At 33.8% G+C, this 18,263-nt stretch overlaps 1 protein-coding gene across 6 annotated transcripts; it reads right to left on the bottom strand.

The window, feature by feature from the left end:
* Positions 1–593: 593 nt before the first annotated feature.
* On the bottom strand, positions 594–17,629 carry LOC306859937 (protein phosphatase 1 regulatory subunit 14C-like). Of its 6 annotated transcripts, none has more exons than XR_013783344.1 (5): positions 17,330–17,629; positions 5,809–5,892; positions 4,542–4,574; positions 2,088–3,024; positions 594–1,833 (listed from the first exon to the last, which is right to left on the bottom strand). XR_013783344.1 is itself a non-coding variant. In XM_079401358.1 (4 exons), exons 1-4 carry the CDS (start codon positions 17,555–17,557, stop codon positions 2,950–2,952), a joined length of 420 nt encoding a protein of 139 aa, XP_079257484.1. In that variant the 5' UTR covers positions 17,558–17,629; the 3' UTR covers positions 596–2,949. The 6 variants fall into 6 exon arrangements, 1 of the variants encoding a protein (XP_079257484.1); XR_013783345.1 differs by having other exon boundaries at positions 598–1,891; XR_013783346.1 differs by having other exon boundaries at positions 598–1,833; positions 2,113–3,024.
* Positions 17,630–18,263: the final 634 nt, after the last annotated feature.

Below are 18,263 nucleotides of genomic sequence, written 5' to 3'. Positions count from 1 at the left end.
ATGGATCCTCTGCAGTGAATGGGTGCCGTCAGAATAAGCCATTTTTTAGCTTAAAATCATTGCTTCCAGCTAAAATACAACTCCTCTATCCATAATATTGCAGCAAATTTTCTCACTGAACCAAATTTTCTCCTTTAAAACAAAACGAAATGAAAAAGTAAAATAGAGCAATAATTCATATTTGAACTTGATTGCGTGTGCCACATGAACATGATGCTTTACTTGTACTGAATTTAATTCAGACACTGCATAGCTGCCATATACATTCTATAAAACAAAGGAAATATGTTTGAATATGTAAGAATTATAGACAAATGACAGATCTGTCCACATTATGTAGGGAAGATTCACAAGAATCTTAATATGGACAACAAGACGAACGAGTCTTGTATCAAGTAAGCGGATTAATACATTTTCAGGATTAATGTGACATGTTCAGTAATGAGATGCAAATTTGTGACTAACAGAACCCAGAAAGCATGTTTTTCACAATGCATAATTGCATAACAAACTTTACATAGGCATGCTTGTAGTAAGAGAAGATATGTTTGATATATTCTGCATTTGTGTGAATAAAATTAAGTGAAACAGAAGAGTGTATATAACAGACATTTTGCCTTTATTTTAAGTAGAACAGCACAAAAGATCACACTTTACATATATCTAAAAAACAAACAAAAAAACGATTTAAAACACCCAAAACGCAGTTATACAGTCAATAAAAATGAATAAAAAGTTGTGAATTTAATATTTATAAGAGTAATACTTGTAATAATGTATAAAAAGACAAATAATCGCTTAAGTAAGCGATCCAAAACGTTCCTATCATGCCAATAAAACATGCATAAATAAAGCTTTCGTACACTCAAATACATCTTTTACATTTTAGAAACAAAACAAAGTAAATAAAATAAAAAAAAGAGATCAGCCTAAACCCTGAATGTGCTTCTCTGAGAGAAGACTCAAAACATACTTGAAAACACGCAAACTCCTTAAAATCCATAACAATATTTAGATGCAGGCCGACAGAAACGGATAGCGCAACAAAAGATTCATCCAGTCAAGAGTGAATCGCTATTTATTTTTGCCCTTTTTCTCTCGGCCTGCAAAACACATCGTCCATCCACGCTGTAGAGGGTTAAAAGTTTAAACAGCACCATAGTTTTTCCCCTGGATTCCATGTTATACATCTTACACCATCAAACACAAATCTGACCCATGGGTATGACACCGAATGACACAAAGATTAAATGTTCTTTATAGCGAAACATAATATACATGTACCAATTTACACCAATAGCACTTTATAATATGCTAATATTCAGCCATTTTATATTCTTTGGCAGCCTCCATGTAAAACCATATGAGGAAAAGAAGATACAAGCCTAAATTTGAATGATTTACGTGCTTTCAATAATGGCTTGGGTCAAACTATCATCCAGCTCGATCATTAGACAAACACTTACCATCATCACAGTATGTCTTTTAATAAGCTATATACGCTCATGCAGCCCTTGTTGACTTATAGAAGTATTCAAAACTCAGGCTATGTTTGCAATACTAGTATACTACACTCAGCTACTAATTCAGCAGTATACAGTATGTATGCTACATTACATGAATGCATTTGCCAAAATATGCAGTGCATAGTATAGAATACTATATACCACAATGCAATGCACTCAACTCTACATTTGCAGGGTATTTAATGTGTACTGCACAGTAAATAGTATACTAGTATTTAAAGGAATAGTGCACCCCAAAGAAATAAAAAAAATTGCTGAAATTTTACTCACACTTAGGCCACATTTGGAGAAATGTAGCATCACATCACTTGCTCACCAATGGATCCTCTGCAGTGAATGGGTGCCGTCAGAATGAGTCCAAACAGCTGATAGCAAACATTATTATGGGTTATGGACTTGTATTTTGGCGAGAAGCAACAGTTTAAAGTCAAACCATTTTGATGGATTTGTTTCATGCAAACACAGTTTTTATCAGCTGTTTGGACTCTTATTCTGACGGCAGTCATTCACTGCAGAGGATCCATTGGTGAGCAAGTGATGTGATGCTAAATTTCTCTAAACCTGATAAAGAATCAAACTCATTTACATCTTGGATGGCCTGAGGATGAGTACATTTTAAGAAATGTTTCCCTTTTTGGACGAACTATTCCTTTAATTCCAAATATAACCTTATTTCTTTACTTTCTGTCATCACATCCCACCCAAAACCTTTTATCATACCACAATAATGTTCACTTTATGAAAGTAGTTATTTTAGACCTTCACAGACCTTTCAAGAACAGTTCAATATTCTTGAAAGATTGTCATGGTTATGAAAAAACAGAATTATAATGGTCATATGATAGATTGATATGTATTCTGGCCAATTATTATTCATTACCCTAAATATTCCATTATGCTTTGCTGAAGTACAGATTCTAGGGAAGAATGACTGTTGTGCAAGTTTATGAAACTTAATTGGACAGCTATTGGTGAATATCACTGCTGATCCAGGATCAGATGATTGGAAAAATAATTGGGGGGGGTTCAATAGGCTATATAAAATAGCTTTGTAGTCAGTTGTGGTTCATAAAAATAGCTGTAATACTGCACCAAACAGTGTAATAATGTGACCCATTGAGAGATTGAGGACAGGAACATCAGACTGTCCCACGCAGCTGCTGAGACAGTTTGATTGCGTCCCGGATGAACTTTGCACTCTTGGATTTATTGTGTGATCTATGGGAAATGGATGACTCAATTTAGGTGTACTAAACAAAGTCAGAGTCCTTGGAAAATGAACTCTAGTATATTGATTCTGGGCCAGACATGAATCCTGGGATAGGGAGTCCTTGAGGGCTGTATGAGGTCGACTCTATGCTGAGTGATGGATTGTGGGACCTGCAGTTCAGGTAGCTGGATTGACATTGGCATTGTCGAGCACTTAAAAGCTTTTTTTCTGCGGAGCACTGAGTTTTCTCATTCCTCTTATCCTGCCGAGGAGCTCGCGCACAAAGTCCTGGTGAAGAGAGAAAGACAGGAGAGAGTGAGACAGATTGTGCGTGGTAAAATCTTTCATTCTCTTCTGCTCATTCACTGTCTGTGTGAATGTAAAGACTGTGGCTGTAGGTCAGTAACAATGCTGTAAGGTCATTGATTTGCAGACTATGTGGTTGGTTTTGACAGCAGCGAGCACACATACTCAAACAAGAGCACATGTTAGTGTTTAAGGGTCTGTGATTAGATTAGAGAGGATTGTGTGTGTGTGTGTGTGTGTGTGTGTGTGTGTGTGTTTGTTTGCTTTTCATTTCTAAGATAATGATGGATACACCGAGTGTGTTTTTTGTGTGCATTTAAATGTCTAAATTAAATAATGTCTATTAAAAATGTTAAATTCTTTTTAAATCAATTTATATTTTATTATTTTATTTTTATATAATATATTAATATTATAAGATTAATCAAAAGTGACAGTAAAGACATTTATATTATATAATATTTATTCACATTATATAATATTAAATACTGATACATTGTTTTCAATATTGCATATCAGCATATTTTAATGATTTCTGAAGGATCATGTGACACTGACAACTGGAGTAATGATGCTGAAAATCCAGCTGCTCATAAGAGGAATAAATTACCTTTTAAAATATATTACAATAGAAAATGGTTATTTTAAATTGTAATAATATTTTACAATATTACCATTTTTACTGTATTTTTGATCAGATAAATGCAGCCTCAAGTGAATATAACAGACTTCTTTTAAAATTTCTTAAGGACCCCAAATTTTGAACCATATAATAAAATACAATATTAGAAGAATTTTGTTAAAAATAAATAAATGAGTGTAAATATAATGGTATTATGTAAAAATGAAATAAAATATTATAAATGTAAAATTAAAGTAAAAATAAAAACAACAGAATTACTTCCAAATTTCAATATTCAAGTAAATGTGTTCCAATTAGAGCAAAGGCATCTGTATGTGTGTGTGTGTGTTTGTGGGTGGGTGGGGGGGGGGGGGGGGGGGGGGCAGTGGGTTATTGTGTCTGCGATAGCTCTTATGCATTATGATTTTCATAGTGTTGAATGAATGAACTCTTCGAGCACACATGTTTTCAGGTCAGTGCACTTACATGAAATCCACTAGCATGTCCTGAAGCTGTGCGTGTGTGTGTGTGTGTGTGTGTGTGTGTGTGCATGTGTGTATGTATGTATGTGTCTATATGTGCATGTGCAGTAATCAAAATGCATCCTCATAAGTTACTGATATGAAGCACTCATGCGGTGAGTCATGCGAGCCACACACTGCTTGTGAACAGCAACCAAAATTTGACTTATTCTATGTATTTATTTGACTACTGTTTTGTCGCAGATACACATATAAAAATATAAGGCAGGGTAATGTGGCTATAAAGCTTTTGCTTTGTCAGTGCATGCATGATGCCTTCAAATATTGTCTATGTAGGTGATTCAGTAGGTTTTGGAACAGAGCTCTGTGTTAGTGGCCTTTTCTTTATGACTTACATCAGTGGGCTTGTAGCAGTCTGACAGTGATTCCTGAGGGACAAAACAGAGAGATATCAACCAACTGAGACACACACCAACAACTTCAGAAGCTTCAGGATTTACAGACTTAAACTAGACTACTACATACACAGAGTGAATTCTCAGCTAGGGTGGTGCAGTGCTGGTTTTTAATGCTTAATGTGTTTTTACATAACTGTGCACCCTCAAGGGGGCACTAGAGTTTATTTTAAATATCTGCGATATTAAAGGTTTAGTCCACCCCAAAATGACAATTTTGTCATTAATCACTTTGTAAATATTCAATTTCATCTTTGGGTGGAGTAACCCTTTAAACCAGATCTCATTATTCAGCTAGCTAGTTATAAACATGCTGACTTTAACTTTAACTAATTACTCCGCAAGATTCTCTTCATTCTAACTTAAACTAAATACTTTCAGTCTTTAAAGAAAGAATTCACCCAATGAAAATTTGCTGTAGATGTACATAATGATGTAAATGAGTTTGTTTCTTCAGCAAAACAGATTTGGAGAAATGTAGCATTACATCACCAGTGGATCCTCTGCAGTGAATGGGTGCCGTCAGAATCAGAGTCCAAACAGATGATAAAAACATCACAATAATCCACAAGTAATCCACACGACGCTAGTCCATCAATTAATGTCTTGTTAACATCAAACCGTTGCTTCTGGCTAAATACAAGTCAACAATCCTTAATATTGCTTTTTCAAGTCCAAAAAAATAATCATCTCATCTGAATCAGGAGAGAAATATGCACAGGTCAAGCCATGTTTATAAGTAAAAACAGTTCAAAACAGATCTAAACAAATACGACAAAGACAAAGACAACAGGGGAAGGACTTTTACACAGAGGGAAGTGTTATTATGAATTATGGACTCATTTTGGCGAGAAGCAATGGTTTAAACAAAACAGTTTAATGATGGATTTGTTCCTTACAAACATGCAGCTTTTCACTTCACAAGACATTAATTGATGGACTGGAGCGGTGTGGATTACTTGTGCATTATTGTGATGTTTTCATCAGCTGTTTGAACTCTCATTCTGACGGCACCCATTCACTGCAGAGGATCCATTGGTGAGCCAAGTGATGTAACGCTAAATTTCTCAGATAAAGAAACAAACTCATCCACATCTTGGATGGCCTGAGTGCAAGTACATTTTTCAGCATATTTTTATTTTTGGGTGAACTAATAAGAAAATGCATTCTCTTACAAACACATGCTCACACATCACAGGGACTTTACCTGTAGTTTTATGGCTCTCTCGTCTTCACTGTTCACCTCCAGGAGATCATCAATGTCTATCTCCACCTCTGGCATTTCCTCTTCCTGTAGAAGCAGAGATCAGGCGATATTAGTGGATGTGAACACATCACACAGTGAGAAGTCACAAATGAGATTTCTTTTGTGCCTATTTTTATAATGAATTTTGCAGTTCGGAAACCACATTAAAAAGAAACCTCCAAGCAATTAATTTCCCCTCTGGGTCCTGTTCTTCATTAGTGCAGAAATTCTAGCAGACTGGATAGATCTGGTCTAGATAAAAATCAGCAGCCAAGAAATTTTGAATTATATGTACATCAGAAACATTTAGGGAGCTGTCGAGAGAACATCAGGAAACAGTCAGAAGGGTCATTAACCAGAACGCCATAATGTGCCAGTGATGACAGACAGAGCCACACAGACAGGATGAGATGAGCTCTATAAATACACTCGCCTCTTTAAAGGTGAGAGAAGGAGAGGGAAGTATTTTCCATGTAGCAATCGCTTTGGCTTGTTTGACAAATGAGAGAGGTGGAATAATACACATCATCCATACACACAATCATTATGAAACAACATTGGTCACTTCTGTCTGTTTGAGTGCCAGGGATTGAGAGCGTTTCAGCTAATTCTGCATTTGCTTGGCAGATCCAGGGACAAATCCAGGACTTGCTGTACAGATTTACCCCACGTTACTCTGCATTATGTCTGATTTTTTAAAAGTGTATTTATTTAGGATTTGAAGTGTTTTCATATACTTTAGTACAATGGCACTGATTTATTTTTTAAATAAATATCTAATTTTTAATCACAAAAAGCATTAAACCAGTGCATTATTAAAGTGTGTGTGTGTGTGTGTGTGTGTGTGTGTGTGTGTGTGTGAAAATTTGAACATTTTTAACATCTTTTATACTTATTTATTTTGATATTTTTTCATTTCATTTTATTTTATACACTCACACATGATTTCATCATTTAATTTTTTTCACACTTAAACTTTACAATAATGCATTATTTTTGCATTCTTTATTTTTCTAAATTTGATATATTATTATATATTTGACTTAAATTACTGTCTTCCATTTAAATATATTTTAAAATGTATAATTTATTCCTGGTTTCTGAAGGATCATGTGACACTGACGACTGGAGTAAAGATGCTGAAAATTCAGCTTTGCATCACAGGAATACATTTTAAAATCCATTCAAACAGAAAAGGTCATTTAATTTTGCAATAATATTTCACAATATTATGGTTTTTACTGTATTTTTGATCAAATAAAAAGTATACAAAAACTAATCTGATTTTACATACAGTAATTGTGTTTTCTGAATAATCAACGATACGAATAATCTTTCAGAATTTGCATTTATAATTTATTTATTTATTTAATACTTAACATTTATTTTTTAAATTTAATTCTACTTATATATTTTTCAAAAATTTTCTAAAAGGCAGACTCAGCTCTAACTGTCCTACGAATGAACGTCACATATCTAAACAACTGTGCAACCCATAACAGCTTCGCATCGTCCACGGTTAACAGCTCAGCTGAAAAAAGCAGCAGGATTTCTAGTTCTGCCCCCCAAATTTACCAGTTACCAATTTCTCTGTCTCAAGCTGCACTGATGTTGAGTTTACTAGCAGCTCAAATGAGCATCAGCGCAATAAACTGCTTCCTTTCAGAGAGAATACAGAAAGAAGGAGAGTGAAAGGAGGAGAGATTGAGCGAGAAGCAGGTCAAAACGATTAGTGCTGGGCTGCAGAGTTAATAAGGATGAGTCTGTGTGTGTGTGTGGGTTAAGAAAGCGTGGGTGGTTGAGAAGAAAATTCACACTGCGGTTCATACGGTGAGGGAAAACTGACAATGATGCATTGAGATCTGTTTGTATACCTTTAAAAGAGAGATTTTGTCAAAAATATGACTAATTTCATACAAGTTGATGTCAAGAATGTCTAAATTCTTGGTGGATATTGTGAATGCATGTAACAAAGGTGGATATTGTGAATGCATGTAAATCTATTCTAACACTTTTACTCTTAAGACAAACACTAATGGAGACACATCAATGTATATTAACACAATAAATCTGCAAAAGCAGATATGCACTTTCAGTGAAGACTTTGACAAATCAGCCTTTTAGTACACTAGCATAGTTCCTTTAAACTTCTTAGAGCTGTTTGTTAAAATAATGATCCAATCAGTCGCCTGCCTGCTGTCAGATTGGCTCATTCATCATGCCTTTACACATTCACCATTAGAAGAACTAATATTTCAGACCTTCGTCTGTGTGTTCTCTCTTAGAATGGGAAAATGGCAATACCAGCCACAAAGACTCCAGCAGATAAAGCTCAACCATCACCAGATCAGTCAAGCCAACCGCCAAGACATGACCAATCAATCACAGACTGATCCGACATCAGTCAAGATAAGTTGACACAGAGTCCATCAGCCTTCTCAAAAAAACATTTCATTAGCTACATTCACACTGATGCACCAAAGCAGATAGTCTGTAGGAAACTACATAACATCCAAAAACACTCAGAACAACTCAGCGTTGTTGTATTGCACATACAAGCACTACTGACATTTTCTTCCAAAGGAATAATTTACTAAACACTAATATATAAATAAATGTCATATACATATATAAAATTATTATGCATTTATATTAGGGCTGTCAAAGTTGACACAAATTAATTTTAACGGCACTCATTTTATTAACGCGCGATTATTAAAGTTAGATACTGAAACACTCGATATCATTCGACAACAGCGTCTGACAGTAAAATATATCAATGAAAACAGTTTTATTGAGAATTTAGCTGCATCAAAATACAGTGTGGCCACAGAGAAGCAAACAAATCTAGTAATAAATAATAAATGTATATTTTGCATGTTCAGAAGAAGAGCTGCCCTGTCGTGCAAAATTGTAAACAGGTTTGTGTAAATAAATTGCTCAGTGCAAAGAAAGAGAAGTAATGGGAACTTGGAATTTCTTTATTCATGTGTTTAATAGACATGAACAACTTCTTTGAAAAACATCTATAACCTTTGAAACATGTCTAGTCTTCATGCTCTGTTGATTTCAGTAATAATGTACATACATTTGCATAAAGCATCCATATTTGTCCATGCCCATGTTGATTAGAAAACTTGAAAAGTATTTATTTAAGGTACATTTAGAAAAGATAAAAATGTGCGATTAAGTTGCGATTAATCACGAGTTAACTCATGACAATCATGCGATTTATCGTGATTAAATATTTTAATCGAATGACATCTATCTATCTATCTATCTAGATAGATAGATAGATAGAGAGAGAGAGAGAGAGAGAGAGAGAGAACACAATTAAAATTACATAATTATATATTTTATATATATATACAGTAATTATATATTTTCAATTATATATATCGAATAACTGTTTATTGAATATGAGAAATTGAATACACACACTTGATAATATTTATAACTTTATATTTAATAGTAAATCACTTATTACTTATTACACTTTTATTAAAGATTGTTTTTATCATATTGCCATTGCAGTCATTTTATAAAGGCTTCTTGTCATTTTCATAAATGCTTCATTTGAGTAATCATTAATGGCCACTACAATTTTAATCATTTGTGACCCTGGACCACAAAACCAGTCATATGTTTTGAAAATTGAGATTTATGCATCATCTGAATGCTGAATAAATAAGCTTTCCATTGATGTATGGTTTGTTAGGACAATATTTGCTCGAGATACATTTGAAAATCTGGAATCTGAGGGTGCAAAAAAAAATCTAAATATTGAAAAACTCACCTTTAAAGTTGTCCAAATGAAGTTCTTAATGCATATTACCTATCAAAAATGAAGTTTTTATATATTTACGGTAGGAAATTTACAAAATATCTTCATGGAACATGATCTTTACTTAATATCCTAATGATTTTTGGCATAAAAGAAAAATCTATCATTTTGACCCATACAATGTATTTTTGGCTATTGCTACAAATATACCCCAGCGACTTAAGACTGGTTTTGTGACCAAGAGTCACATTTTAGTAAATAATTTTTCATTCCAGCAGCTTGCATGTAATGTCTGTCCATTGTGAATGAAAAGCCCTGCAGTTGGATTGTGGGTAGTGACCGTGTGTGCCGTCAGGCCAGAGAGTTGAATGAGCTCTTCCAGTCGCAGCACAGACACCTTCACTTGACCTATTTGTGCATTGTGTCTCATCGTGCAGTCGACTGGTGTCTCTTCTGCAAACACAGAGCAGAGGGAAGCCGTCTCTCTCCCTCACGGAGCAGACAGGTCAGATCACTGAGGATTTGTAGCAGAAAAGCAAACAGGCGTTGGTGTGAGAGAGGTCTTGCAGGAAAGTGTGAAATGTACACAGAAATGCCAACGGCAATGCTGAGAAATCACACACACACAACACATGATTTGAACACCACCATAAACAAGCAGATTGTACTGTACTGCGCACATATGTGCTCATGAAATACCATGCACATGCATATTCTGCGTGTCAAGGATGATTTATGATCAGGGTCTCCCGGTCAGCAGAATAAAGATGATAAATTTGGTCTCTACAAGGCAAGGGTGACATGAACTCATTTTCTGAGTGGGAATCAGTTGCATTTGTTGCTTTATCAGTGCCCTTAGTGGGATAAGACAAATTTCAACCCTATATATAGTTTTAATAAAACCAGCATCATGCATATTTATTCTTTTTGTATTTTGCATGCAAGTGCAAGTTTTGGCATTTATACACTACTGGTCATGAGTTTTTTTTTTTTTTTTTTTAAGTCTTTTATGCTCACCAGGCTGCATTTATTTTATTTAAAATACAGTAAAAACAGTTATTTTTTTACAATTTAAAATTACTGTTTTCAATTGAAATGCATTTTAAAATGCATAATTTATTCCTGATTTCTGAAGGATCATGTGACACTGAAGACTGGAGTATCGATGCTGAAAATTCAGCTTTGCTTCACAAATAACATTTTAAAATATATTCAAACAGAAAAGTTATTTTCATTTGTAATAATATTCACAATATTACTATTTTTACTGTATTTTTGATCAAATAAATTCAGCCTTGACAAGCATAAAAAAAATTATAATTGGTGTGCCCAAATTTGAACATGCAAATGTGTCCCGTGTGCCACAGCGTTTAAGACAAATACTTTTTTATGTACAGTAATTGTGTTTTCATAATAACCATCGATACAAATAATCTTTTCGTAATTTGCATTTCAAATGAACTTGGTTCAAAAAGCCATGACGCTTCTGCTACAAGGTCAAACGGAGATTAAAATCCAAGATAAACACAAACAAACGCCAACAGGATCGTCTCTAATCCAAAACACAAACACACTGCATCAATACAGACAGTCAAAGAGGAGTGAAAAGCAGCGCCTGTGATATCAGACAGACCGAAAGACCCCTGAAGCGCTCAGCATCAAAGACGAACCCCTTCCCCCCTCGCTGCAGAGGAAGACAGCGGAGAGGGGGGTTGTGGGTATCTTTTGCAGACAGGGGCATATTAGCAGAACCCCACTGGGCTGAATGTAGAGGACACATCTCACTGCGTTTTATGCTGTGTTGTGTGTCAGTATGCAGAGTGCGTTTAGCTGACATTTTCAGGAAACAATTTGCTGCTGAATTTATTCATTTGATAAATTACACTATTTAGTGCACAAGGAAAAAAAAATCAAATAATACATTACTATTTGTTTATTTTATTAATTTACCATGTCCCTTATCACAATTACATTTTAATGGGTTATATATGGGGAAAAAAATCGAATTCTATAATATTATTATAGCTTTTATTCATATTTAGAATTCATTTTGATTTTATATTTTCTGTTCTTATTTTAATTTTAGTTAGTTTTAGTCATTTAGTTTTGTCCTTTTTATATTTTTTTAATTAGTTAATTTTAGTAATTTTGTTTTGTCGTTTTTTATTATTTTTAATATCTATATAGTTTTTATTAATATTTTTATTGTCTTTTTATATTTTTGTCATTTTAATATGAAAGGTTTTGTAATTTTATTGTCATTTAAAAAAAATAATGTGTCTATATAGTTTAATTTTACCTAAAGTTTTAGTAGTTTTGTTGTGTTCTTGTTTTTATTAGTATTGATTTTTTTTTTTTTAAATCTCTATATACATTTTTTATTAATTTTAGTTATTTTAGTTCATCCATTTAAACTAAAAAGCTGAAATGAAATAAGTTTAGGATTTTTTTCAATTTAAATTTTATATTTTTGAATATTTTGTTTCAATTAATTTTTTTTATATATAGTTTTAGTTAACTATAATAACCCTGATTACAGTTAAAACATCAAGCTTTAACTGTTTTGTTTTTGTCTTTTCTAAAAGTTTTAACTTTGCAACATTCAACCCCGACTGAATGTAACGGACTGTTAAACAACACAATGTCATGGGTTTTCAATTATTGTGATAAATATATATATATAAATATATATATATATATATATATATTGTTATATGGTGTGATTTATTAACAAGTATACTAAAACTGAGTCATGATACCAGAATATTTATTTACATTGCATTATATATATATAAGTATAAGTGAAGTTAAAATTGAAATAAGCACTTTGCATCTTCTTTGCAAGGTTGTATCAACATATTTTGAGAGTAAGTTTAAAAATCAGCCATAAAATTGGAAAATGCATGTTTATTGCCTGCTAATCTGAATATTTGGATTAATGTTTAGTACAGCAGTGTTACTGAATTAGCTTTCACATCCTATCCCAGCATTATTCATCCTTGATCACACAGAGAGAACCTGCACGCTTGCAAACTGCTGCACGCTGCCCAAAATAGACAGAATTCTCAGCAGAAAACAGCTTGGCAGCAGTTTGTGACCGTCATTGATTTGAGGACTCCATCATTAGCTTGCACGTAACCACCTCATCCGCACATTCAATTCGCTAATGAACTCCAGATGGACCGGTTTTACTAAGACAAAGCCCATCAGAGCTCTGACACACATATACATGCAAATCGCAACAAGAAGCGGCCTACATTTGTTCTTCGTAAGCCTTGTAAGCACAGATGAGGCTGCTGAGAAAGCAGAGATCATGCTGAAAATGGACACACACACACACATACATACACACTTTAGTGTTTCTCTGAGGGTTGTTAGTGTGTGCATGAGATGCTGTTTTCCTCAAAGCAGAAATTGATTCAATTCCCAGTCCAAAATCTCTGTACTTTTATACCCCCAAATTGCCTGTTTCTCCTTTCTAATTCTGTTGAATTTGTCCACCCTCTGCCTTTCCATTATTTTCCCCTCATCTTCTGTTTGAATTTCTGTTCTAATTCCTTTCCCCCAATCCTCTTCTCCCAGAAGTCACGGAAATTAACCTCAGAATATCCTGATAATGTTACACCACTTTTTCTCACTTTTGCTCTGTTGGATACACTCTCTCACTATATGACAAATTCATCTAATCCACGCTGTGCTGTCACTCATTCTGATTGGCTGAGGTCGGAGTTCAGCTCTGTGATGTCATAGTCAAGCGATGTTATAAAGCAAGCCAGTTTAAGCTCAAAGACTCAGTGATTGGCCAATGCATTACTGTAAATAGCTACTTAATACTTATACTGAAGGAGGCAATAGAGCAACCTTCAAATGGTTCACCATTAAACCAAATTATATTATTCAGGTTTTCATTTGTATATTTTCCGTTTTCATTTTAAATTTAGTTAAAGTTTTAGTAATTTTGTTGTGCATTCTTGTCATTTTTATTGGTATTTGTTTTTTAAATGTCTATATTATTAATTAAATGTTTATATTATTATTTTTTTATTTCAGTTTTAGTTATTATAGTTCATCCACTACTGTCTGAAATACAAATTTAAATATTAATATGTTTTATATTAGTTAAAGCCTGTTATTTCAAGTAACAAAAATATTTTATGGTTTTAGTTACCTATAACCCTGATTATGATTTAAATATAATGCTTCTGTATTTTCCTTTTCTTTTCTAAAAATGCTTTAAGTTTGTAACATTCAAACCCAAAACCAAATGTAACAGGCTTTATAAAAACATGTTTTGAACAATACAAAGTTTTAAAATATTTATCCCATTATAGAGTGGTTTTAATAGTTTAGTATACTATAACTGAGTCATAATGCCAGAATATTTATTTGAATTGCAAGTAATTTAATCATAAGTAGAATTGAAGTTAGAGCTGAAACGAGTAACCGTGCCAGTTAGGGTTAGTTAACTAAACTAAAACTATAAATAAAATGTTACTTGAAATAAAACGAGTACTAAAACTAGAACTAAAATGAATAGGCTACATAAAAAATTTACTATATATACATTAAAAAATGTCAAAAACACAACAAAATTACTAAAACTTTAGCTATAAATAAAGTCAAGACAGAAAGTGTAACAATAAAATCTGAAATATTCAAAATATTAACTGCATACGTGCATTGCATTATTGTCTTTTGACATTTGGGAATGCAACAAGGCATTCAATCAAGCACACAGCTAGCATCTGTATTCATGTACTAGAGAGTAAGTTTCAGGCCTCAGAGTTCATAGTTCAATTCTGTCAAACTTCTGTAGAGGCAGAAAACCTTCACTGTCTGCAAGGAATTCCATACTGACCTACTCTTCCTTAAGTAGGTCTGTCTAAGGCGTCAACACCTTACTAACCCTAAAGGCCATATTGCACAATGGAATGCTGTTAGTGAACGACTCGCAAATCCCGTCAGCAATTGTCTGTTCACATGCTAACCTGCTAAACACTTCCCCTGAACTCATTTAGCAGTGTGAGGGACATATTTAAGTAACATCGAACAAACAAACAAACATGCCAAATCAGCAATTTGATTTCTGAAGGATCATGTGACACTGAAGACTGGAGTAATGATGCTGAGAATTCAGCTTTGCATCACAGGAATAAATTACATTTTAAAATATATTCAAATAGAAAACAGCGATTTAAAATAGTAATAATATTTCACATTTTATGTTTTTTTTACTGTATTTTTGATCAAATAAATGCAGCCTTGGCGAGCACTTTTCTTGCAACCTAGCTCAACACTGCAGATTGCTATTATACTAGTCTTTTAATAAAGCTCTAATTGCATTGATGAAGATTATTTTTCACGGAGTTTATTAGTGCAGCTATACAGTCCAATTCAGAATCCTGTCGTTTACATGAAGTCTATTGCCTTTGATTGTAACCTGCTGTTAATGGGCGCCCAGACATTGAGCTGTGAACGGTTATTGACTATGTGTGACTTCCTCCTCTTGTTTCTAGTATAAATGTGATGGTCGTTAAATACACTCAAGTAAACACCTCTTTATGAGCTCACATGTTTAATCTGATTAGCTGTTTAAGCTTGTAAACAGCATCCTATTTGATGATTTGATTAACACTACAAATAAAATGCATTTTATTTGCCACAAATGCTATGTATAAGCTCAAAACATTATAATAATAGAGACAATTACCATAGAAGAGAAAAAGTGAATATAGCTCACACAGATGTACACACCAGTGCATAGCACCATGAGGATGCAACTGCAGACCAACAGCATCCTCCTTTAACATGCTCTGTTTTCAACATATGATTGCCAGTGAACTACTGCCATCACAAATCTGACCCAGAAGATGCTGCTGGCATTGTGTGTAAAGTCCAGAGAGACCATGTTAAAGGTTAATTTACCATATGCTCATGTCTGCTTAGACTGAAGAAGATTTATAAACAACATGGCATTACATGAACCACCCTACCCCCTATTCTCAGACTTATTGTGATTTGTTAAATAAAACATACTAAACCCAATAAAAACAAACATTTACCTATTTATTAAAAAAGATTTCCCATGTTGAGGAAAACACATTTTTTGTAACAAAATGGAAGATAGACAGGTTAATATTATTTATTTTATTAAATAAATAATTAGAATTATTAAAGTGGAATTATTACATAATGTATAACAGTTTTTATAAAGAATATGCATATTATAAATCTATACTGTTGTGTGTTTCTAAAAGATAGTATTCACACAAAAAGTAAAATTATTATAAAATACAGTAAAATGTACTTGCCTGTATATTATGCTTTAAGTAAAATAAAAATGGAAATGAATACAAATATAGCATTCATTATAAAGGCCTAATATTTATTGGTTATTTAATTATAATAATAATATTATTATTAGATCCAAAAAAAATATAATCTCAATTACAACAAAATATTATATTTCTTAGAAAAATTAATTTGACTTTTTAAAAAAATAAACCATACCTCTAAAATAAAAATACACCCTCAATAACCTAAAATAAAAGATAGTTAAATAAAATTATAATGGTTATAACTGAGTCTTACACAGCCTTAAATTTTATAAAGATATTTTTATATTCATTAGAATCACTACAAAGAAAATATAAATTTATATATTGATATATATTTATAAAGAATAAGACTTTTTTCAGGTTTGTTTAGATCCAAGACTCAGGTGTTTCTGTTCATATAAATATGAATTTCCTGATTTTTGAAAACCCACAGAATCCTTTCAAGCGGATCAACGTTATTCCGCCTGACAAGTCAAAATAGCCATTTCTCTCTTTTTTGTCTCTCTGGGGCCAACACAGCATCAGCAGAAAAAAGCAAGCTACTGCAGAACAGAAACACTGAGAGAGACAGATAGAGAAAGAACAAAAGAGACCAGCGTACAGAGCAATAAGAGGTCAGCAGAATGACGTTTGTTCATCTTCAAATGAGGACTGATGCCAAAGGATGCCACACTTTAAAGATGCCTATCGTCATGCATTTTTACATCGCAGCCAAATGTAGGTCACACAAAGACCAATTCATCAACCTATAAACCCGAGGGAATGGTGTAGCTTTGAGGTTAAAAATCTTGGTTTGTGACCTATTAGGTCAAAACCCCACAAGAGCCGATTTATATTTTACTGCATTGTGCCCTTGATCAAGACACTTAACCTCAAGTTACTCCAAGAAGAGTAATAAATGAAAAAGCTGAAAATAACCAATGATTCTCCCTGGCTGATAAGTGACATGTTGGCAGACATTATTAGTCTGTATTGTTGTATTTCTAAAAGATAGATTAATACAAAAGGTCCAAAATCCAATTATTTTTTTTACTGTATAAAATACAGTAGAAAGGATAGCACTTGCCTGTACTGTAATTAATTAGTGTATTTTTATTTAAAAAAAATTAAATAATATATTAGGCTAATAGTCATTTTTGTTTTTGCAACGAAAAATTATTAGTATTTTTTAGAAATTATTTTACAATCTAAATCTAAAATAAAAAATATTAAAATAAAATATTAAAATGTGTATATATATATATATTAAAACTATATCCACAACAACTAAAATAAAACATTATACAATAAACAATAAAATCTAATGATAAATAATTATATACATTTAAAGGCTCTTTATGTAGTACGGGTCCAGTCTTACCTCGCAGTCGTAAAGTTCGCTCAGCTGTTCAATGATCCACTCCTCCAGTATGAGTCTCTTCCGCAGCTCTTTTCTGTCATACTTCACCGTCACTTTGCCCTGTTTTTTCTGCACCGGGTCATCGCGCTGCATCGGTCCCGAGCCGGCGCAGCCCACGCCGGGCTGAAAGAACACCCTGCCCGCGGCCGGCGGCAGCTGCGCGGTGGTCTCGGCGCTGGCGGTGGACATTGCGGCGGTGATGGCGATGATGATGATGATGGTGGTGGTGTCTGAGGGGTGTATGCAGGGACACAGTTTCTCACACCTGCTATTTAAAGCGCAGCGCGAGCATTTAAAGGACGACTGGCGCGTGGGAGGGGAATGTCAAGCCAATGTGCGCGCTCGCGTTAACGCTGTGAGTGCCAGATCGCGCACAGTTGCCTATTGGTGAAACGGGAAATCCCTCTGTGCTCATTGGACACAACAGAGATCCTGAACAAGCTGTGCCAGTACCATGAATGATACAGTATGAGATGATAATACCATGACATTTTGACATGTACCATTGTATTAAACCTATCTATCTATCTATCTATCTATCTGTCTATCTGTCTATCTGTCTATCTGTCTGTCTGTCTGTCTGTCTGTCTGTCTGTCTGTCTGTCTGTCTGTCTGTCTGTCTGTCTGTCTGTCTGTCGATCTATCGGTCTGTCTGTCTGTCTTTTGTCTGTCTGTCTGTCTGTCTGTCTTTTGTCTGTCTGTCTGTCTCTCTGTCTATCGATCTATCGGTCTGTCTGTCTGTCTGTCTATCTATCTGTCTATCTATCTATCTATCTATCTATCTATCTATCTATCTATCTATCTATCTATCTATCTATCTATCTATCTATCTATCTATCTATCTATCTATCTATCTATCTATCTATCTATCTATCTATCTATCTATCTATCTATC

This window comes from Barbus barbus, assembly GCF_936440315.1.
Source record: "Barbus barbus genome assembly, chromosome: 40".
Lineage (NCBI taxonomy): Eukaryota > Metazoa > Chordata > Actinopteri > Cypriniformes > Cyprinidae > Barbus > Barbus barbus.
Note: the sequence above shows the minus strand (reverse complement) of the source record. Positions and strands in the feature narration are given on the sequence as shown.